The sequence below is a fragment of the Physeter macrocephalus genome, chromosome 18 (genome assembly GCF_002837175.3).
Source record: "Physeter macrocephalus isolate SW-GA chromosome 18, ASM283717v5, whole genome shotgun sequence".
Classification (NCBI taxonomy): Eukaryota; Metazoa; Chordata; class Mammalia; order Artiodactyla; family Physeteridae; genus Physeter; species Physeter macrocephalus.
The window spans coordinates 31,810,484-31,832,092 of record NC_041231.1 but is presented as its reverse complement, the minus strand read 5'-3'; the positions used below and the strand labels follow the sequence as shown (position 1 = coordinate 31,832,092).

At 38.2% G+C, this 21,609-nt stretch overlaps 1 protein-coding gene across 5 annotated transcripts; it reads left to right on the top strand.

Moving 5' to 3' along the window:
* The first annotated feature begins 7,025 nt into the window (after positions 1–7,025).
* Positions 7,026–21,127, top strand: CEP15 (centrosomal protein 15). Of its 5 annotated transcripts, none has more exons than XM_007113128.2 (5): positions 7,034–7,145; positions 8,274–8,355; positions 9,767–9,890; positions 18,482–18,556; positions 20,718–21,127. In XM_007113128.2, exons 2-5 carry the CDS (start codon positions 8,303–8,305, stop codon positions 20,850–20,852), a joined length of 387 nt encoding a protein of 128 aa, XP_007113190.1. In that variant the 5' UTR covers positions 7,034–7,145; positions 8,274–8,302; the 3' UTR covers positions 20,853–21,127. The 5 variants fall into 5 exon arrangements, with proteins under 5 accessions (XP_054935943.1, XP_007113190.1, XP_007113189.1 ...); XM_007113127.2 differs by having other exon boundaries at positions 7,035–7,145; positions 8,271–8,355; XM_007113125.2 differs by having other exon boundaries at positions 7,036–7,674.
* The last annotated feature ends 482 nt before the right edge of the window (positions 21,128–21,609 follow it).

Sequence of the window (21,609 nt, the reverse complement as noted above, 5' to 3'; positions counted from 1 at the left end):
AAGCAAAATTGTGAAAGGTTAACGATCCAATTTTTCAAAGTACTATCAACGCTTCTACCAGCTGCAAATATTTTAGGTTAACTAAAAAGCGAGGCTCACATGTAATCTAATTAAAACATTGTTTTTGAATATATAAACAAATCAATGAGCAACTAATACACATTTGGACTTGGGGAAATACATTAAAAACTTAAGGAAAATAAAGTTTCAGTCTATTTCTATGGCCTCCTGTTTGTATTTTTTCAGAGTCCAAGAAAAGCAGACTCATATATAAGGATATTAAGGAATTATTTCATTTTTTCTATCTGAAAAGTTTGATTATAAAAATTAGCCAAATCCCAAGTGTATATTTAACTACCTAATGTTTTTAATATTCTTAGGTTAAAAGTGCCATTCGTATCCAAATCTGAGGAGAAGGTCTGTAAGAATAAACCATCAGTAAATTGCTCAGCTTTCAATTTAAGAAAGTCATTACTGAAAAGCAGTAGCACCTAAACTTACACTTAAAGGAACTAGAGAAAGAACAAGCAAAATTCAAAGTTACTAGAAGGAAAGAAATCATAAAGATCAGAGCAGAAATAAACGAAATAGAAACAAAGAAAACCAAAGATCAATGAAATTAAAAGCTTGTTCTTTGAAAAGATAAACAAAATTGATAACCCTATAGCCAGACTCATAGGGAAAAAAGGGAGAGGGCTCAAATCAATAAAATTAGAAATGAAAAAGAAGTTACAAAGGATGCCACAGAAATACAAAGGATCCTAAGAGACTACTACGAGCAACTATACACCAATAAAACGGACAACCTAGAAGAAATGGACAAATTCTTAGAAAGGTACAACCTTACAAGACTGAACCAGGAAGAAGTAGAAAATATGAACAGAACAATCACAACTACTGAAACTGAAACTGTGATTTTAAAACTTCCAACAAACAAAAGTGCAGGACCAGATGGCTTTACAGGCGCATTCTATCAAACATTTGGAGAAGAGTTAACACCGATCCTTCAGAAACTCTTCCAAAAAACTGCAGAGGAAGGAATACTCCCAAGCTCATTCTATGAGGCCACCGACACCCTGATACCAAAACCAGGGAAAGATACTACAAAAAAAGAAAATTACAGACCAATAACACTGATGAACACAGACGCAAAAATACTCAACAAAATACTAGCAAATTGAATCCAACAACACATTAAAAGGATCATACACCATGATCACGTGGGATTTATCCCAGGGATGCAAGGATTCTTCAATATATGTAAATCAATCAATGTGGTACACCACATTAACAAACTGAAGAATAAAAACCCTATGATCATCTCAATAGATGCAGAAAAGCAATACTAAAGGGATAATTAAGAGAAAAATAAACTCAGATTTGAAAATAAGACCTGATACTCTAGCAAAAGAAGAAATGAATGAACACGAAATTTTTTTTTAAAAGAATAGGTAAAACATTTTCTCATGCTATTCTCATATAAATGAAGGATATGGGTGTTTTGTTTTTTTTAATTATCTGTACCAAACACAGTAAACCACAACAGCCTTTTCTGACACTATTTTTACACATCATTAGATCCTGAAACTAAGAAGTTGCAATGGGGTAAAACTGCAATTTTTGTTCTTTCAAAGGTAAGTACATAAAAGTTTTCAAGTGGATGCACATAGCAAACAATAATTCCAAAAAACTAGCTGATGCAAAGAGCCTTGAATGTTTTGGGGATTTCACACTGGAAGTCCAGTGGTTAAGACTCCACGCTTCCAATGCAGGGGGCCAGGGTTTAATCCCTGGTTTGGGAACTAAGATTGCACATCTTAGTGGCGCGGCCAAAAAAAAAAAGGAACCTTGAATGTGTTGGATAAACACAGTGGCATAGCATTAAATACAATGCTTACCAAGTAGTCAAGTATGCATTTAAGAAAGTTTTTAATTGCTTACTCAATAGAGGACTAATGATAAAGCCATTACAGGATTTATAAGAGCAAAATGGGGGGGGGAGTGGAGAAAATAAACAGGAAGGAAGGCTATGAAAGAGAGAATCCCTGCTTCAAGAAAAACCCAAGTTAGAACTTGACTCAATACTGTGTAATGGCCTACATGGGAAAGGAATCTAAAGAAGAATGGATATATGTATATGTATAACTGATACACCTGAAACTAACACAACACTGTAAAGCAACTATACTCCAATAAAAATTTTAACAAAAAGAATAAAATATTTCACCAAGACAAAAAAAAAAAAAAAAAGAGGGGGTCAAGATAGACAAGAATGGCAGTCACAAAACATTGCTTTGGGGGAGTTTCAAATAGAACTACCTGCAAAGAATATCAGACAGTGTTTTGCCTTATTGTTCCTAGAGTGGGGGAACCTCTGGTTCACTAACATGACCCAGAACTTGTCTAAACGTCATCTGGTTCACTAGCTCCCTTGATACTAAATGCCCAAGCCATGAAAATGTAGCACAACTCTAAACACTTTCAGTCATGCTACCCTAAAGAACACAAGAGATATGACATCATGGAAATAGATTAAAGGAAATATGACCCTTCCATTGCACCCCTAAATTTCATAGAAAGAAATAAGGGGGAACTTCCCTGGTGGCACAGTGGTTAAGACTCTGCACTCCCAATGCAGGGGGCCCGGGTTCGATCCCTGGTCCAGGAACTAGATCCCACACGCGTGCCGTAACTAACAGTTCACATCCCACAACCAAGGAGCAGGTGAGCCACAACTAAGGAGCCCTCAAGCCGCAACTAAGGCGCCCACGTGCTGCAACTAAGAAGCTGGTGAGTCGCAACTAAGGAGCCCGCCTGCTGCAACTAAGACCTGATGCAAACAAATAATTTATTTTAAAAAAAGAAATACGGGGTTTTTTTTTTTTCCATCAAGAGTGAGGAATAGAAAGGACTTCAATGATGCATGTGGTTCCAGGCTTCAGGCTGGAACTACAACATTGCTTTTTAAAAACCTAGAAATGCTTACTCTTCTTTAAAAATTCAAAAAGTTTCCCTTCTTTAAGACTCCAGAGTCACCTCTTACTTTTTATTCTTCTGCTTCCAAAAAAAAACAGATAAGGAAAATGAGACCTCTTTATAGATGTTGCATTTTCACTACCATGATATCTTTATTGAATAGAATTTTATATTCCTGGTCCCTAGCTTGAAAAGTGAAAGGATTGCATACTTTGGATTTTTATTTTGCTTTAAAGATAAAAAACTAAGTTGCTTTTCACTAAGAAAAGAAAAGAAAAACCCAAGTTAAAGAGTTATAGTGAAACTAATGAAAGAATTAAAAGTCACTGGGAAATCAAGGAGACAGGACTGGAAAAAAAGGCCTTTATAAATTATACCCAGCTGCAAGCATGTCAGTTTAAGACAGAAGGCTTGCATGAGCTTTGAATTACTAAAACTTGGGAAGTAACGAGTATATATATATTTCTACGTACAACATACAAATGATCTGCTAAGAATTATCATGTGTGCTGTCAACTTTAAAATTCGAATGCTTCCTCAAGTGAATTTTAGGTCTGGTGAGGTTTTTAACTTGCCCCCCTAGAAGGAAAAGTCATATGCAAATGTTCACCGGAAATCTCTAGGATGGCCTTGTTCTCCCAGCGAAGAACGTCTACAACGTAGGTACCAGCTGTGATCATGATTTCTAGACTGCAGAGTTTTATCTGACTGGACCTAGATTGATAGCTGAGTCATAGACCAAAGATCCCAAAGAGGTATCTCATTGTAAGTTCTCTCTGGCCAAGACCCATTTGGGGACAATTTAAAGCTTTACAGATCTATTTGGATAACAGAATAGTTTTCCATAGTAAAATGGACAGTCTACAACTATGGAAAAAGGTAAGATTCTAATTATTTAATTTCAAAGTGAAGAAAAGCAGAAATACAGGCAAGTAGCCCCACTTTCCAATTTTCATCGGGGATTTCCCAAAACAGAAGAAAAACTAACTCCATTTCAGGTATGAGGTCTTTATTTTCTTAATATATGTCTACACAGAGTAAACCCAAAAGAAATCTAAGAAGATGGCCTCTATACAAACCACAACAGAATTTACTGTTAGTAATTTGGAGTCTTTCAAATTGTCAAGGATTCTGCAATTCTTTGAATTATTTCTTACTCTAAAGCTTGTCCTTCCTTTTTCATCCCCAAGCCTTCCTCTTCTGTCCTCATTTCTATTCTCTACTTACCGGTGTCATCTCCAATAACGCCTTCTCTTTATTACTGTCAATCCTCTATTTTCATATCTTCTGGTACCAGAAATGAAATCTTCAAAATTGGGGGAAATGAGGAAAAAACACTCTTCTCAGTGCTTCCTTTCCACTGGGCCTCACCCCAGATGTGTTCTCAAGCACACACTCCTGTGTCCACTGACTCCTTCACATTGAATACTTCACACCCCACTCACCTGCCACCTGATACACGCAATCACAAAAAAAGACGTCCAAATCCCACCCATTTTTCAAACTCTACCTTAGTCTCCCAAAATGCCATCTAGACTATCCCAACTCGTAGTGGTCTCTCCTGTCTTTTCTAGCACTCTCATAATCTGTATGATATGTTTTAATTTCACATTCTCAATATAATATACAGAGTTACTTAGAATACTAACATCAAACAAGCTGCAGTTCATTTACTAGCAGTGTGATCTGAAGTCAGCCATTTCTCTAAGCCTCAGTTTTCTCAGCTATGAACAGGAAGATAGTAAGAGTTCAGCATCCTTGCTCATAGGGTTATTATGAGGATTATTCATGCAAAGTGCCTAGTACAGAGCAAGCACTCAATAGGCATTAGCCATTTTTATGTTGTCAACCATCATCCTCTAGTTTTTTTGCATATATCTTAAGAGCTGAGCCAGACTCTCAGCTGTTGAGAGCAGAGACTACATCTTACAGATGTTTAATAAATACATCTTTAAGACTAAATGAGCCAATAATTTCTAAATAATAATGCTAAGGGAACAATTATAGCATGCTAGTGCACAGAACTAGTCTAAGGTTAGGAAATAATAACTTCACTATATATTTACAGAAGTCCTCATTATGGGCCAGATGTTACTTAGTAGGTTACAACAATCTTCATGGTAGACCATGAATACCTCACTCCAGAAAGTACCTAAACTCACCTAATAAATACAGAAGCTGTACGTTAATAGCTAGTCTGTGTAATTGCCAGAGATTCTTCCTCCCCAGCCAGGTATCTCAGAAATGATCAACCACGGGTTATGTTAGGAGGAAGGGTGCTATCACAGTAGATCTTTAGATAGGGAGGAAATACTTTTATGGGATACTATCAAATAAATTATCACAGTCTATCTAGATAACCTCTAAGTATCTGTGAGATATCTCTGCTTACTGTTCTCCTAAAAACTGCAAGAAAATTTCCAAGGTATTCATTCCTTAGTTCACTGCTAAGGCAGGCAATGACCTAAAGAAGCTGGGCTCATAGTTGAAAGAGCTGGGATTGTCCCAATTGTGTCACTATGCAAATTCACATAAAGAAGGGAGATGAGTCAAGTTTGTCTTCAGCAACATCCAGATGCTTTAATGGGCCATCTTCCGGTTCTCAACTTCAACCCATTACCAATTTAAGCAAAATCCTTATTTGTTAACTTCCATAGAAGATAAAGAAGAATGCCTTGTAACCATGCCAAAGCTCCATTTTATTCCTAGAACACAGGACCATGCAGAGGTCCATTTCTTATCTTTACTAAGTAACACTGTGAAACAGCTAAATCAAAAGTCCTAGCAACTAAAGACAGACCTCTCTTAAATTATGACAGAATTTCCACGGGGGAATTATTTCATCCATTCGTTCAAAAATATCTACTGAGCACCTATAGTCAGGCAGTTCTAGTTGCTCAGCAAATAGAAGAGACAAAAATATTAAAAGGAAGTTCAGATTCTAGTTGGGGGTGCACTGGTAAACAAATGAACAAGGGATTATAAAATACATGGAATGATGCTGCGTTCCGGAGAAAAGTAAAACAGGAGAAGGAGCAGGAAGGGTGAAGAGACAGACTTGCGATCGTATACTGGAGGTTCAGGGAATGCTTCACTGAGGAAGCAGGACTGAAAGATGAGAAACTGAGTCTATGTCAGTATCTGGGGAAGGGGCTTTCCAAGCAAAGAAAACATAGAAGTGCAGTAGTCCTGAAGCAGGAGCTAAGCTTTAGGTAGATATTCTGGAAGGAAAAAAATTTAACAGCTGGATTGGAGTCCTAGCTCTTTGCCCTTTACCAACTCAGTAAACTTCAGGAAAAAAACATGACCCCTCTTGAACCTCAACTTCTTCCTCTGTAACTAAGGATACTACCATGTAACTCACAAAGTTATTTCAAGGGGAGAAAATGATGTTTAAGAATGCACTTTCCAACACTACGGGATTATTCCCAAATGTTTGTCCTAGGGGCTGCGGGAATTCTAATTGAGGCTCTGCTGGCTTCAAGCTACAACTTACGTAAATGACCAAGCTTGTTTCCTCATCTGTCAAATTAGGAGAATGGTATCCATCTCACCAGGCGTTGTGGGGATTCAGTGAATGAGATCATCCACGCAAATAAAACGACTGATACACACATTCCTCAAGAAGTGAAAGATCAGCATCCTTGTCCCTATGGGGGCTGCCCTACAAGCAGGCAGAGCTCTGCTGCCGGGCTCAGCATCAGATGCCCAGGGCGAAGCTCTTCCTTAGGCTCTTGTGGAATTGACTGTAAAGTCTCTGGACGACTTTGAAGTGTTTTTCCCCTTCCCCATTCTACTGTGATGTTCTCGCTTCTAAGACACCATTTTCACTCTCTGAAGTCTTTTCAACACAGGCAGGTACCATTTAAAAAGCACTTGAAATGGAGATACCACCAAACGGATTTTCCATGGGGGTCCTGAAGTCCTCCACCAACCTTCACTTCCTCAGAGCAGCGTCACTTCACTAGCCTTTGGTGAGGGACGCCCTCCTTTTATAAGGACGTGATGACATCACCTCGCGTCGCGTCGCGCTTGCGCAAAGATGGTGGCGTGACCACGCCCAGGTCTGCACCGAGACCTAACGTCCACACAGTCGGCAGCGCCCTCCCGGAAGAGGTCAGTGTGGGGTTCCGTGAGTGAGTGAGGTCCGACAGCAGGACGGCCTGCGGGTGAGTGCCCCGAGTGTCCGAAGGACGGCTGCGCTCTGGTGGGGAGGATACTGTTAAGGGGGAAGAGGTAGGGTGATGAGGAAAGTTCCCGAGTCCTTCCAGTGTACGCGGAATTTGAGTGGTCCGTGGGCCGATGACTCCTAGAAGCAGCGGATCTTCGGTTCAAAAGGCAGACGTTGTCTTGGGGTTAGTGTGAAGTTCTGATGGTGGACGCAACAGAAAAGAAGTTACTTTGGAGTCACTTCCAGGAATTTCCTTGACGCTGCATCCGAAACTGGGAAGAAGGCGGCGAGGCATTGGCCTGCAGTGATTTCGTCGGAAAGTATCTGTAACTCGACCCCTTCCGGGCGAGCCTGCGAGTGATTGCTGTCCGCGGTGCTGAAAACAGAGCGGCGCCTTGAGGAGGAAACCCGTTGAGGGCAGGACGGTGTTTCTGTTTCCCTTGGCTGTGCTCTGTGTCCTACGCTCCATGTGTGTGTGTGAAGGAAGGGCTCAATTTTTTAAAAAATCAGTGCTGGACACTCAGACGGTGAGCAGTCAATCAGTATTAACTAAATAAGATTTAGGAAAGCCAGTGCTTCATTCCAAGAAGGAATTTTCATTCCTGTTTTTTTATTACATCATTACAGCTCAAATTGCATTCTTCCTTTGGGCAGGCACCTTTAGCTCTTGCACCCAACCACATTTGCCTTCAGACTCAGTCTTCCAAGTAGTTCGCTAGACCTCTGTCTGTATTGGCCCAGGCACTTAACTCTGTTGAAGTTTACACAGTGTTTTTTTTTTTTCTTTCTTTCTTTCTGTTGATTCAATAAAATGTTTACTAGTCTTAGTACCAGCTGCTTGTTTGTTTTGAGTTCTGATGAAGGTTAAAATGTGGGGAAAAAAGAAGAGGGGAAATATGCTGCATTTACCTGTGTCACAGTGTTCTGGGATGCATCTGGCATATGGAAAACTATGTATAATGAGTAAAAGTGTTTTTAAGTGCATTCCTTTCATTTTATACATTATTATAGCTCAAGTTGTATTTTTCCCTTCTGAGAGAACCAGTGGATTGAGGTGCTGAATGATCAAATGTTGCAAAGCTGAGGACATGTGGTAGAAGTAACTTTAAATGTTATTATTTAGCAGAAAGCTTATAAAGGCAGCTTTGATTAAAGATGACGTCCCTGTTTGCTCAAGAAATTCGCCTTTCTAAAAGACATGAAGAGATGTAAGTTTTTTAAAAAGGCTAATCTCAATGTATAAACTGTCCTGGCTTTATTAGTGAAACTGTGTGCATAGGAAGTCTTAAAAATCTGTAAGTGTGTCATTTTAATTTTCTGACACTTGAGAGATTTTGGTGTTAAGGCATGTCATTATCCCTCAAGAATAACAAAGATTAAAAGGTAGAATTGTGTTTTATGTCTTCTTAATTCTTGTTACTAATATCTAGATAAATTTATTCTCCTTCTAACCTTTCTATACTCCACATTGGTATTCAGTGAACTTCTCTAAACCTCTTACCAAGGGCTGGCTCTCATGGGTATGTGACTGTGTAGTCACAGGCCCTGCACTTGATGCTCTAACTTCACTATCTTGAAATCCCCAGTATTTTTTTTTAACAAGGGACCCCAAATAATTTTTTGCCAAGGAGAAAAATTTTCATTTTGCACTGGGCCCTGCAAATTATATGGCCAGTCCTGCACTTGTATTTATTATTAACCCTTCTCTAACCTCTGTATCGTGGGCTCTCATGTTTTCCTTTTCTTTAATTACCAGGCTCTCTACCGTGGCCTCCTAAGGTATCTTTCTTACAAAAATTACTGTTCAGAGACCTCGGGTTTTAGTTCTACCCTCAAGAACAGCCCTATGCAACACAGTGTTTCTTGAAAATCTCAACTATTTGGGAAATGGTTACACTGTTAGGTGTACCATTTGTGTATTTTTTTCTCATCTGATCATTTAATAAGACCAAAATGTTGTAAAAATGAGCATATAACCAGGGAGAAACTTTTAAAGTCCATTATATATATAACAAAGTAGTTTGATAATTTACTTACACCTTTCTACATCTTTCTTCAATTACTGTTTTACCTTGTTGTGAGTAGGCATGTGTAAACACAGCCTCTCACTCATATATGGAACCATCATCTTTCTCTTGGAAAAAGAGGAAAAAAATATTTTTATTGCTTCTTCAAACATATGGAAGTTTAGCACAATTCTAAATGTGTAACATAAGATTCAGGGGTACTGAAGTGTTAAGCAGAAGGTTTCGTATAGCAAGTTATATCAACGTATGTGTGGGGAGGTATATATAAGTATGTGTACAAAGGGATATGTATTACAGTTTGCATTTTCATTAAATATTTTTCTACACTCTACAATAATTTCAAAAGACCAGAGAGGTTACAAAAACAGAAACATGTACTTATGGCATACATATGAAAATAAAAATAATTTTACCAAGACTTAAGACGTACTGAACTACCTAAGTTTTTCACTGTCTTATTAATTGACATAGTAATTGGCTTTCAAAACAGGTTGAACTGGAAGGGAGGTGCAATTAAAAATGTTATTTATCAGTATATTGGTCAAGCAATACAATGTTTCTTTAAACTTTATATAATCTTCATTTTCTCTAGCGTATCACAAAGATTAATGTTACTTCAACAAATGGAGAATAAACTTGGAGATCAAAACAAGGAAAAGGCCCCTCAGAGGCAAACAGCTGAGACTGCTTTACAAAGGAACCTTAGTCTTTTAAAGGTAAGATTCTCTGAATTAAATATATTTTCCCCACTTTGCAAAAAGGTTTTAAGTCAACTTCGTAACTTTGATTTATGTAATTTCTTCGTTTTGAGTTACAGAAAGAATTAATGAGGTATTGTCTGTTTTTTAAACCCATGTTAATTGGACCAGAAGCATGGATTCTCATTTTTTAAAATGAAAAAACTTGAAGTTTGCTTAGGCTAAGGAAATATCAGTCACCACAGGAAGAATTTTAAGGTCACCTTTGTGCAAGAATAAATACGAGACATAGCTTCTATCTTCCATCTTCTTTTATTCGTAAGGAGATCCTGAAACATGATAAAGCACCTATCATGTATTTAAAACAATTTGATTTTGCCCTACTGGGGCTGCAGTCAACACCCAGAATTCATATCTAAGATAACAGATTTCCCCGATCTTTTTTGATGGTGATGGAGGAGGTGGTCAAAGTATGTGATTGCGCAAGGCCTCACCATTTGGCCAGTGTGCCCATTTGGAGTAAAATCATATGTGTAACATTTTTGGCTGCTTGCTATACTTCGCTTCCAGAATTGTATGGCTTCATCCATAATTAAAACCCTAAAGTTTGCTTCCATTCAAGCTTCCAAGAGATCCTATGACTAAAACATTTGGTAGTAAGGCTATATTATTTAAGTTATAAAGCAGTGTTTTCAGTTTTTTATTGTTAAATATTTTCATCGATAGGCATGATGTAGTTCTCTTCTGTCCTCACTAGAGGATAAAGGAAGAGGAAAATTCAGTTATCTTCTCAGCTTCTGGCAGTTTGATCCACAGTAATTTAAGTCACAGCCATAGTGCTACCAAAGCATTCTATATTGCCATATGTCTTACTTGCCCAATGGTGTTTGCAATATTTATTTTTAAGTGGAAATATATAGGATAATCTAGAATTTGCACTGAAAAGTCAGAAAATCTAAATTGGAAGTCTTGAAGGCTTGTTTGCTACTTATTACAGCAAGTGCAGGTAACATTAAGTGTCTTCCTTTTAATGAGAAAGTATTTGATGAATGCCCAGAAGGTCCTTACTATTGAGCTAGTTCTGGACAGAAAGTGAGGATAATAAAGTAAGTATAAGTTAGAGTTCTTTAGATCAAGTAGCTTACAGGCTCAGTTGATGACACAAGGTAGTCACACACAAAATAGAGACCTTGTATGATCAAACATTAATTAAATTATGTGGAATACTCAGCACTTTAGGAGTAAGTGTAAAAACTCTTTGAAAGCTAGAATATGCTATGAGGTCTCAGAGAGGAAGCTAAACTGGAGCTGCATTTCAGTAGGCAGATGGGAAGGCATGCCATTGAATTTTTAAGGAAGATTCAAGACCAGAAGAAGAATGAATGGCCTTACTAATGTTCATGGGATCCCAAGCTAACTAGCTTGGAAAGTCACGGGAAACAAGGCTGAATATGTATTCTGAGACCAGATGAAGAAGTTGAGACTTGGTATGTAGAGATAATATAGTATTGAAAGTGAGCCAAAAAAAAAGAGAGAGAGACTTATATAAGAAACATATGAATGGGTCTTTAAGAAAGAGTCATTTGCTATTTAGATGCAAAGTGATTTCAATAATGGAGAGATTGAATTTAAGGAAGGTAGCTCCTTGTCATATCTAGAAGGAAGATAATGAACCTAGTTTCATAGTCATTAGAAACCAGTTTGGTATGGTTTTTTTCCCCTTAATTATCAAAGTAATAGATTCTCACTATAAAAAAACTTGAAAGAGCAAAGATGAAAAAGCATACCTTCTATATCATCTGCCCATTTAGAAATTAGTATATTTTTGTATATTTCCTTTCAATCTTTTTATAAACATTTTTCAGCTATCTCTTACATCCCAGATACAGTGCTTGCTGTTAGAGATGCAGTTTTTCCCCGTTTTTCTTTTCAACATACTTTGGATATGCAATTTTTTGTCCTTCTTTCCCTCATATTATTTTCTTTAACTTTGGGTATAATTTTAGTGGCTCTCTCATAGAAGTTATCGTGAAAGTAAAATAAATAGGACTTGATTACACAATTTGAGTTGGGAGAGACTTTAAAAAGCATATAGCTTAGACTCTAATCTAAAGGTCTTTTTTTTTTTAAGCATAAAAACTTTTCCCAAAGATATAAAATAGATAAAAGTGGACCTGCTTTGGCCCAAAGCCCTCTCCATTCAGCCCTTCCTTGCCTGCACTGCTGTGGCTCTAAGGAACTGTGAAAACCACTGATCTGGGCTAATCCCTTAATTTAGAGATGAGGAAACCATAAGGTAACTAATCCTAATAGCCCTTTGTCAAGAACAGGTTAAGTTAGGGCTTCCCTGGTGGCGCAGTGGTTGAGAATCCGCCTGCCGATGTAAGGGACACGGGTTCGTGCCCTGGTCCGGAAGGATCCCACATGCCGCAGAGCGGCTGGGCCCGTGGGCCATGGCCGCTGAGCCTGCGCGTCCGGAGCCTGTGCTCCGCAACGGGAGAGGTCACAGCAGTGAGAAGCCCGCGTACCGCAAAAAAAAAAAAAAAAAAAAAGAACAGGTTAAGTTATCAGGATAGGTACTTAAGTACAGAGTGCATTCGAAAATGGTACCATTAAAACCTGGCAGCATTCCTATAAGATAGTAACAAAATAGGGATGACTGTATCACCGTCCATTATTTGACCTCACTCACATGTTCGGAACAATATCATAAACACTAAAAGGGCATGAGCTTTAACTTTCAGAAAGAAAGCTATAACACTAGCATCTTTCAATGATATAGTTTTATACTTAGAGAAGCCAAAGTTGTTTCAAAACTGGTATGAGTTGAGTAAAATTAATGGATAAAATGTAAACATATAAAAAACAACAGCAATCCTATATATACAGCTGGAAAATAGACAGCACATTCATATTAGCAATAAAATTATAAAATATATAATTGGGAATGCTTTTAACAAGGGATCTGCATGAATGGTATTAAGATAATTATTACACTTCAGTGGGAGCTTTAAGAGAAAATTTAAATGGAGACATACGCCTTAATCCTGCCTGGGGAGACTATTATTTCTCTAAGTCAGTTGTCACAAAGTTATTTTTAGATTTAATAAAATCCCAACAAAAATTTCTCTAATTGCACTTGAAAAAATAAATTAGCAAAAATATCAAAGCATGATTTTAAAAGGGGAGCAATAAGAGACTAATTCCATCAAACATATTAGTAAAAGAATGAATATGAATCTAAGCAGTAAAGACTACTCACAGTGAAGGTTTAGTCAGTAAATATAGAAGATAGCAGCCTTTGAAAACAGGCTCAGTGATTTTTTCCATTAGTATTAATACAATGAAATTTAGTAAAAACATAATGGATTTAAAAGACAGAGGATTTTATTTCTACAAATACTTCCATGATATAAACTGCCATCTCTCCCACCTTTCCCTCCACAAAATTTAGTTTAACCCAAAAAGGTGATTTTGTGGTAACAAACATCCTCTTGTGAGGAGGATGGACGAACACTCTGGAGTGAGGAAGAATGGGAGCATCCTACAGCAGATTAAAGATTCATGACATAGAGTAACATTTATACCATCACGCACACTGGAAGCTTGTTTTTTAATTGCTATAAAAATTTCACACCTGTGTAAAAGAAGGAATAGAAGAATGTATTTCCATGCACTTATCACCCAGATTCAATCACTATCGGAACACAGCTAGCCTTGTTTTGTCTATACTCGTCACCCCAACCCCTTAAGATCATTTTGAAGCTAATCCTCAGACATTGCATTGTTTCATCTGTAAATATTTCAGTATATCTCTCTTTTTTTTTTTTTTTTTTTTTGGCTGCATTGGGTCTTCGTGTCTGCGCTCAGGCTTTCTCTAGTTGTGGCGAGCAGGGGCTGCTCTTCACTGCAGTGGCTTCTCTTGTTGAGGAGCACGGGCTGTAGGCTTGCGGGCTTCAGTAGTTGCAGCATGCGGGCTCAGTAGTTGTGGCTCACAGGCTCTAGAGCGCAGGCTCAGTAGTTGTGGCACACGGGCTTAGATGCTCTGCGGCATGTGGGATCTTCCCGGACCAGGGCTCAAACCCGTGTCCCCTGCACTGGCAGGCGGATTCTTAACCACTGCGCCACCAGGGAAGTCCCTCAGTATATGTCTTTCTATATTTCAATATTTATCACTAAAAGATCAGCACTATTTTAAGCAAAATCAAAATATCAGTATCAACCTAAGAAATTAACAATAAATCCTCAAATATCCAATCAGGTTCCAAATAAAATCCAATTTGTAATTGATACATCTCCTAAATTTCTAAAAGTACTCCCTGCCCTTTTTCCCCCCTTTTCATATATTAAAGGAACTGGGTCATTTGTCCTGTTGAGTTTCTGGATATTGCTAATTCTATCACTGAGGTACCCATTTAACACGTTCCTCTCTTCCCCCTCATTCCTATAATTGACAGATCTAAGTTGTGCTGTGCAACAGAAATATAATTCAAGCCACATATGTAATTTTAAGTTTCCTGGGAACCATTTTTAATAACGTCAACCTAAACAGATTAAATATTATTAACATTTCAAACATGAAAGATTTCAAATGTAACTGCTATTAAACGTTAGTAAATATTTTATATTTGTTTTTCTTACTAGACCTTCCAAATTCAGTGTGTATTGTGTGCCTACAGCACATCTTAAGTCAGACTTGTACATTTCGAGGGCTCAGCAGCCACATAAGGCTAAGAAATACTCCACTAACAGTGCAGATTACAGAGGCCTGATCAGATTGGAGTTCGATGTTTTGGGGAAGAACACTTCCGTAACGCCAGGCTCTCTCTCTCTTTTTGGGATGTTAGTCATTGACGATCACTGCCTAAGTATGTTCATTAGGGGTTGCAAAAAGCAATATTCAATTATTTTATTCCTTCTCGTTCAACTGCTGATTATTTATATTGAGAAACTTCCCCTCATCAATTATTTGGTTACATTGAGGTATATTTCACAGAGGAAAAAGCATGATGAATGCTTGATTCTGTCTATTTAGTTTTCAAAATAATAGGTTGGTTCTCTAGTATCTTCCAAAAGTGACCAATTAGCTGTTGTTGGTTTTGGTTGCTTTTTTGTTTGTTTTTGTTTTTGAGCTGTCTGGGATTTGAAATTTTTCAATCCATTTTCATTTTTATTCCTACTTATTCTCAACTTGTCCCATTTTTACCAAGTGAGAGCCTCGTCAGATTAGCTCCTGAATGCTTCTGATGGCATCTTAACAGTCTACAGTTTCCTCTCTTTCTGGTCTGATGCAGTCTTCCAGGCTCATCATGTGCATTTGCTGCTGAGACCTGGAGTTGGCCATTGTTCCAAGGAGCCCTGGATCCTTTTGGTAGGAAATATGTTCAGAGCCCTCTATCTGGGCACTAGTGGGGTTTACTGCAACTTTTTTTTTTAAAGATAAAATACATCAGGAGCTCATATCAGAAATTCCAGAATTCCAGTTTGCAAGACTTTTAACTTAAAAAATCATGGATCTTGTACCTCTAACTTCTTTTCCTCAAACCAAAAATCTGTTCCCAAAGAATTTTCCAATACCAGTGTAACTACTGATGTACTTTATCCTGTGATACAGACAGCACTGTCACCACCCATGTGATCCCTGAGAATGCTTTTCAGTAACATACTTTTTACAGTCCTTTTTGTCATTAGGGTGTATCTCACTAGGGATGCTCCGTCAAAATACTGTGTTCTAAGACCACTTGATGTAATTCCTCTCCATGTGGTTATGGCACCACTAGATAGCAGTTAGATTTGTTTCATTTTATTTTCAAATTTGTAGGGACTGCTTTTTCATTTGTTCTAGTGACAAATCTATACAACAAGGTACAGGTAAAGCTGGCCAACCAGCCTTTCTTCCTCTCCTCTTTTTTCCTTTTCTCCCCCTACCCCCTTGGGTGCTTTGTAAAAAAAATTTTTTTAAGTTTTTGGTTTATACTCAGGAAACTTTGATACCTCAGTCTGTATTTATTTAATGAATATTTACGTACCTAGTACATACCTTGCACTTTGTTAGATTCTCAGATGCGTAAAGGTTGTATGAGACACAGCCCTTACCTTCGGGCAGCATATAGTGTAAAGGAAGGTTCTTATATGGAAGTATTAAGATTTAACTTGCTATAGAAGGCCAGGGTCAAATTGCCAAGATTTTGGGTCAGGCTAAGGAAGGCATGTTTGATCCTCTGTGTCGTGAGTACCAATTTTTTTTTTTTAATCTAGGGGAGGACATATTTAAGGTACTTTTTAGCAAAACTAATCAGTTCCATGTTAGGTATGGATTGAACTAAAGTGAGATATGGCCTAGGCATAAGTACAAGTAAGTATTAAGTATTTGCTGAATGAATAAGTGTAATTACAAGGCCACAGCATTGAGAATGACATGGAAAGGCTCGAGGAGACATCCTGATGGAACAATACAGGGAACTTTGAATTTTTCAATGGCAGGAATAAGAACAGTTGGAGTTTGAGGATACAGCATAGGTATCTGAGTGGGTAGAATTCCCACTATTATACATTCAGTACGTTCAGTGGAAGAAGATGAGTTTAGTTTTATCAGATTGAGAAATAAGGGCTAGGAAGAAAAGTTAGCCATCCCTCCTCAGTAATAATTAAAGCTAGATCAGCAACAGTCTTGGAGGGAGAAAAATTAAAAAGATGGGGACAGTTGTCACAAATCTTAAGAAAGCCCACCCTGAGGATTAAACCAGAGAAAAAGGAGCAAGCTGAGGAGAAGGAGTCTGAGAGGTAAGCGAAACATCTGAGAAAGTGAAATCTGACTTAAGCTAAGGAAGAAGTTCTCTGGAGGGGTGATAATCCCTTGTTGAAATGCTGCAGAGGTGACAGTTAGGTGAGGCTGACTTAGGCCTGCTTTTCCAGGCCACACGTCCCTCCTCCTAAACTCATCTCCTGCTCTTTGTGTTGCAGATCTGCTCTTCTCTACGAGATATTCAGTATCCTTATTTTCTGATATTTAAGAAAAATGTTTAATCTTGCCTATAGGTGCTAGTGGCTCCCAGATCTCCCAGTAAAGGTAACTTTGTAACTGTTCTTAGAATAATGGTAAAATTGGTATTCTGATTTTTATTGTTTGATTTCTAGAAGTAAAAAGTGGTTCTTCCAGGACCTTCTTAAATTTCAATGTAATCAGAAGACTTGGTCTCCCATGTCTGTCGTATCATCGGCATCAAGAGCTCTTTTAAGCCTGAGTCTTGGCCGTGAACTTCTGGTACGGGAGAGACATGCTTATAGATGGGCTTTTTATCCCTAAATTGTTGTCTTTCCCCTTCAAATCACCTTCCTGTAGACAGCAGGTGCATTACTGGTTGTGCAACTTTGGGGAGTCCCTTTAGGGAGTTTCCTGTTTTTCCCTTTTCCATTTCACACCCATTCCTTGCTCCCGCGCCGCTGCCATCTGCTATCTCTTTTCTCCTGTTCAGCGTTGGCTTCTTCACACCCCACTCCCACGCCCTTTTCCATCGCTCTCCTTCTGTCCAACAGCCCTGTACTTAGATCACTCCAGTGCTTGTACATGGAGCAGAGAACTTTCTCTCTTCTCTCAACTCACTAAGCTCAAAGGAGAGACAAAATTCACATGGCCTTCAACCAACACCCTGGAAACTTGACAAACCTAAGGAAGCACAGGACAACACAGGTGCTGATTTGGGGAGTATTTATTTAACAGGGCTCAAATATTTCTGTAACAACTTGCAAGGTCTTACATTTCTGGGCGTGAACTTTATGTACAGAGCTAGATAAAATCTTTACTGACGTATGAATCAACCTTAAGTACTCTTGTGTTTCTACAACCATAAGAGAAAACACAAACATCTAGAGAAAACACAAACATCTCCAAGTTCAACTACAAAGTACCGCATGTTACTCGAATGCCATCAGCTGAAGGATGTATCAATACTACCTAGCAATAAAACGTGCCTTTGAGATTAGCTTAGCAATCTGATACTAAAAATCTAGATAGCATAGTGAAAGGTTCTTGTTGCAAAGTACTCAGGTACCTCATGGACCTTTTCAATATGGGAAGTATTTGCCTAAGTATAAAATTTAAAAATGGAATATTGAACAAATGTAATGTGTGTCATTCATATACCATTTGCATGATCTGGACAGACTAGAACTCTTCACTTTGAAGGTCAGCCTAGCATGGGTCTGATCATGAGTATCTGATTGTTTTTCGTATCAGAATATTTGACTATTTTATCCATCTGGCTGTTTTTAAAGGATTTTAAAGCTAAGTTAGTACTCTGAGCAGTTTAGAGGAAGTTCTTTTTCCAAGAATTATTGGCATTTCCTAGCTACTTAAAATGAAAAAGGCAGAACTTAGAAGTACCACCCCCATCCCTGCCTTTTATTTTAAAATAAGAAACCCTGCATCCTCTCTTTGAAACCGGTTAATTAAGCAGTGATCTGTCAGTGCCTGTCCATCAGTTCAAACTGTATATCCAGAGGAGAGTTGAAGCGAGAGATCTGGGATACAGATATTGCTATTACTGGTGCCATTTGTGTGTGTGTGGTTTAAATACATTTTGTTTTGAAAATGCTTCTATCTGTTACAGGATATAGAAGCGGCAGAGAAGTCTCTACAGACCCAGAATCATCCAGTTCCACCGCCTGAGGTGGCTTCTCTTGAGGTGAGAATCTTAAGGAACAAATGTGAAAGAAGAGACCCTCAAAAAAAAAAAAGAGAGAGGCTCTTCAGTTAGTAGTGCATTGTAAGTGGCTGTGTATGTATATATCCCGGATTCCTTCATTCAGTAAAATAAATGAGATGTGTCTCACTGATCTCTCTATGTCCACAGTGCCATGCTTTGTATGTAGTGGGTAATCTGTAAGTATCTGGGTTTTAAAAAAATTTTACATCAAGTGAAAATTTTATCCAGACCTTGTGTCTTTTCACCAAGTCACTTAGAAATGACTCTCTTGTTAAATCCTAACAGACAATATGCACTAAATCTTAAGATGACAGCCTAACCAAAATGCTTTTCCTGTTGGCTGATGTTAGAAGTAGCAGCTCAGTCTCTTCACCAAAAATGCAACCAACGCTATTTAAATGCATATTATCATGCAGTATAGCGTGGCTTTTGTCTGTTTGATTTTGTTCAATTCAAGAACAGATTGGGAAGATGGTTGGCAAAAATAAACCGTATTTGGTATACGAATGTATGTGTGCTGAAAGGGAATTTGCTACATATAGAATAGTTTGATTTTATATTTTTAATGACCTTTTTTCAATACAGTTTTTGTTTGCTGCCTAACCAGGGATGTGAATAGACTCAAAAATTAAAGGCTGAGAATTTGCCCTGCAATTTTCTGTGTCATCTAGAGTAATAAGGAAAGGCAGTGATCAAGGATAGAAAGAACTCCCGTTCAAAGTTGTGCCTTGGGCATGTCTTTTTCTTTGTTGAATTGTCCAATACCTTACTCTGGCCTGTACAGGGCCCACACAATGGGGGTTAATCCAGCCGTGAATGGCGGAGAAACACCCAACCGCAGGCCTTGGTCGGTATTTTTCTTAGCTAGTCTCGCACAGCAGGATGACCTTTATTTTAAGTATGTCAGGCTACTTCTCAGACCACATGCATAGATGCATAGATACATGGAACCCCTCATCATTTTCGGCTTTCAGAGCCCTCATACCTTTTCTTTTCTTTTTTTTAAATAATAGCATCTTTTTTTTTTTTTTTTTTTTTTTTTTTTTTACTTTTTGGCTGCACCAGGCAGCTCGCGGGATCTTAGTTCCCCGAACAGGGATCGAACCCGAGCCCGCCGCAGTGGCAGTGCCGAGTCCTAATCACTTGACCGGCAGGGAATTTCCCCCACCCCCTACCTTTTTAATACTCAACGCGAATAATTATGTCTCCCCAATGCTATCTAACCTTTGACTGAATTCCGAAAATGAGCTGGATAGTGATGATCTCGTATCAAATGCCCTCCTATGACACAGAGCTTTTGGCATCTGACTTTTCTTTGGCCTCCTTAGGGCACTCAGCCAAGAAACCATGCAAGCGTGTAGATGCCATACAGCAATGCAGTATGAGCTTCTACAGCTTACAGACTGCTACAGTCAGTCTAGAAACACAGCGTCTCAACTTCCAAGTTACTTGAATTTAAAATAGCTAGATGATGTTGATATTATTGTTATTATCCAAAAAAATGTGGGAAGAAGTTACAGTTTGCCATATCAGGTGCTCTTCTAAAAGATAGAGTGGGTGCATAATTTTGCGGATGCATAACTTTAAATGTTTTTCCCCCCTACAATTAAGGGGTCAGTTCACCTGAGTCCTCTAACATGCCCCTTATATTTCAGGGGCTGATCTCATCCAGGTCACATCTTTTTCTGTTAGTTCTAAAGCAGTTGTTCATGTTGAATCAGTTCATTGTGATAATTTTAGTATGGGCAATCATTTGGTATGGGATTGGGGACAGTAAACAAAAACTTTTAATGACTGTGTAGCCATAAATGATACTACTGGTAATAATCACAAGATTGGCCACAAGAGGGCGTGTAAAATCACAATAAAATTGTAAAACCTGTAATTCTGCCAGGCTCTAGTTTTACTGAGAAATTTGAAAATTAACACTAGTAAGTAGCCAGATTTTTTTCTAAAATTAACATAAAATATTCTGTAGAGGAAGTGCATTCTACGTATATGTGTGAGTGTGTGTGTGTGTGTGTGTGTGTGTGTATACGCACACACACACTTAAGTGAATAAACATTTAGACTATTATGAAGAGCCAAGTTCAATTGCTTGATATGCTTTTTTACTTTTGGATGTTGGTTTTTTTTCCAGACTCTTTACTGGGCATCAGTAGAAGACTATATTCCCAAATGGGAACAGTTTCTTTTAGGAAGAGCACCATATCCTATCGGTGTTGAAAATCCAAATGAAGCAGAAGATACCATTGAAAAGGAGGTGCAGCAATAGCTTCTTCACATACTCTTTCAAAAAACTATTTAGGAAAGCTGAGTGTTAAAGAATATGCAGATCACTGCAGGAACTTTAGGAATCAGACATGTTCACATTGTCTCATTACTTCCTCAATGACAATGAAGATTTGAGAATCTACTTGGAAGTTTCAGGCCATCACTGGGAGATCTACTACTCTTTCAGTGTCATGAATTTGCTTTCTACCAAACCCATGGAAGTGTTAAAAGCTGATACTGAAAGGTGGACTGTTGATTAAATAAGCTGCTGAATGAGTGTTGTGTGCTGTTAAAAAAAAAAAAAAAAAAAAAAAAAAGTCATTTACTGTCACTATCACCTAAACAGTGAATACCAGTAGTTCTGATTTTACATCTTCTATAATCTTTACTTTTCAGTTATTTTGTTATGGGGATAAGGCTCAGGATCCAAGTGGCTGTTTGCTCACTCTCTTAGCTTTTTGACAAATGAAAAGACAGTGACAATCGCTTAGTATAATAATACTGATCAAGAAATAGATTCATAGGATTTTGTCCATCATAGATCACTGGACCTGTAAAAATTCTCGAAGCAAGAACTAAACTACCAAGCATTCAATAAGTAGCCAGTTTCAGGAGGTCTCAGACTGGGTTCTGAAAAACGACACCTATTAGAGCTGGAAATGGTCGCTGGATTTTGACCTGGTTAAAGATTGCCAACCCTGTGAACACAAGTAACTCTTCTCTCATCTTTTCATCTTTAAATCTACCCTTCCCTGTCC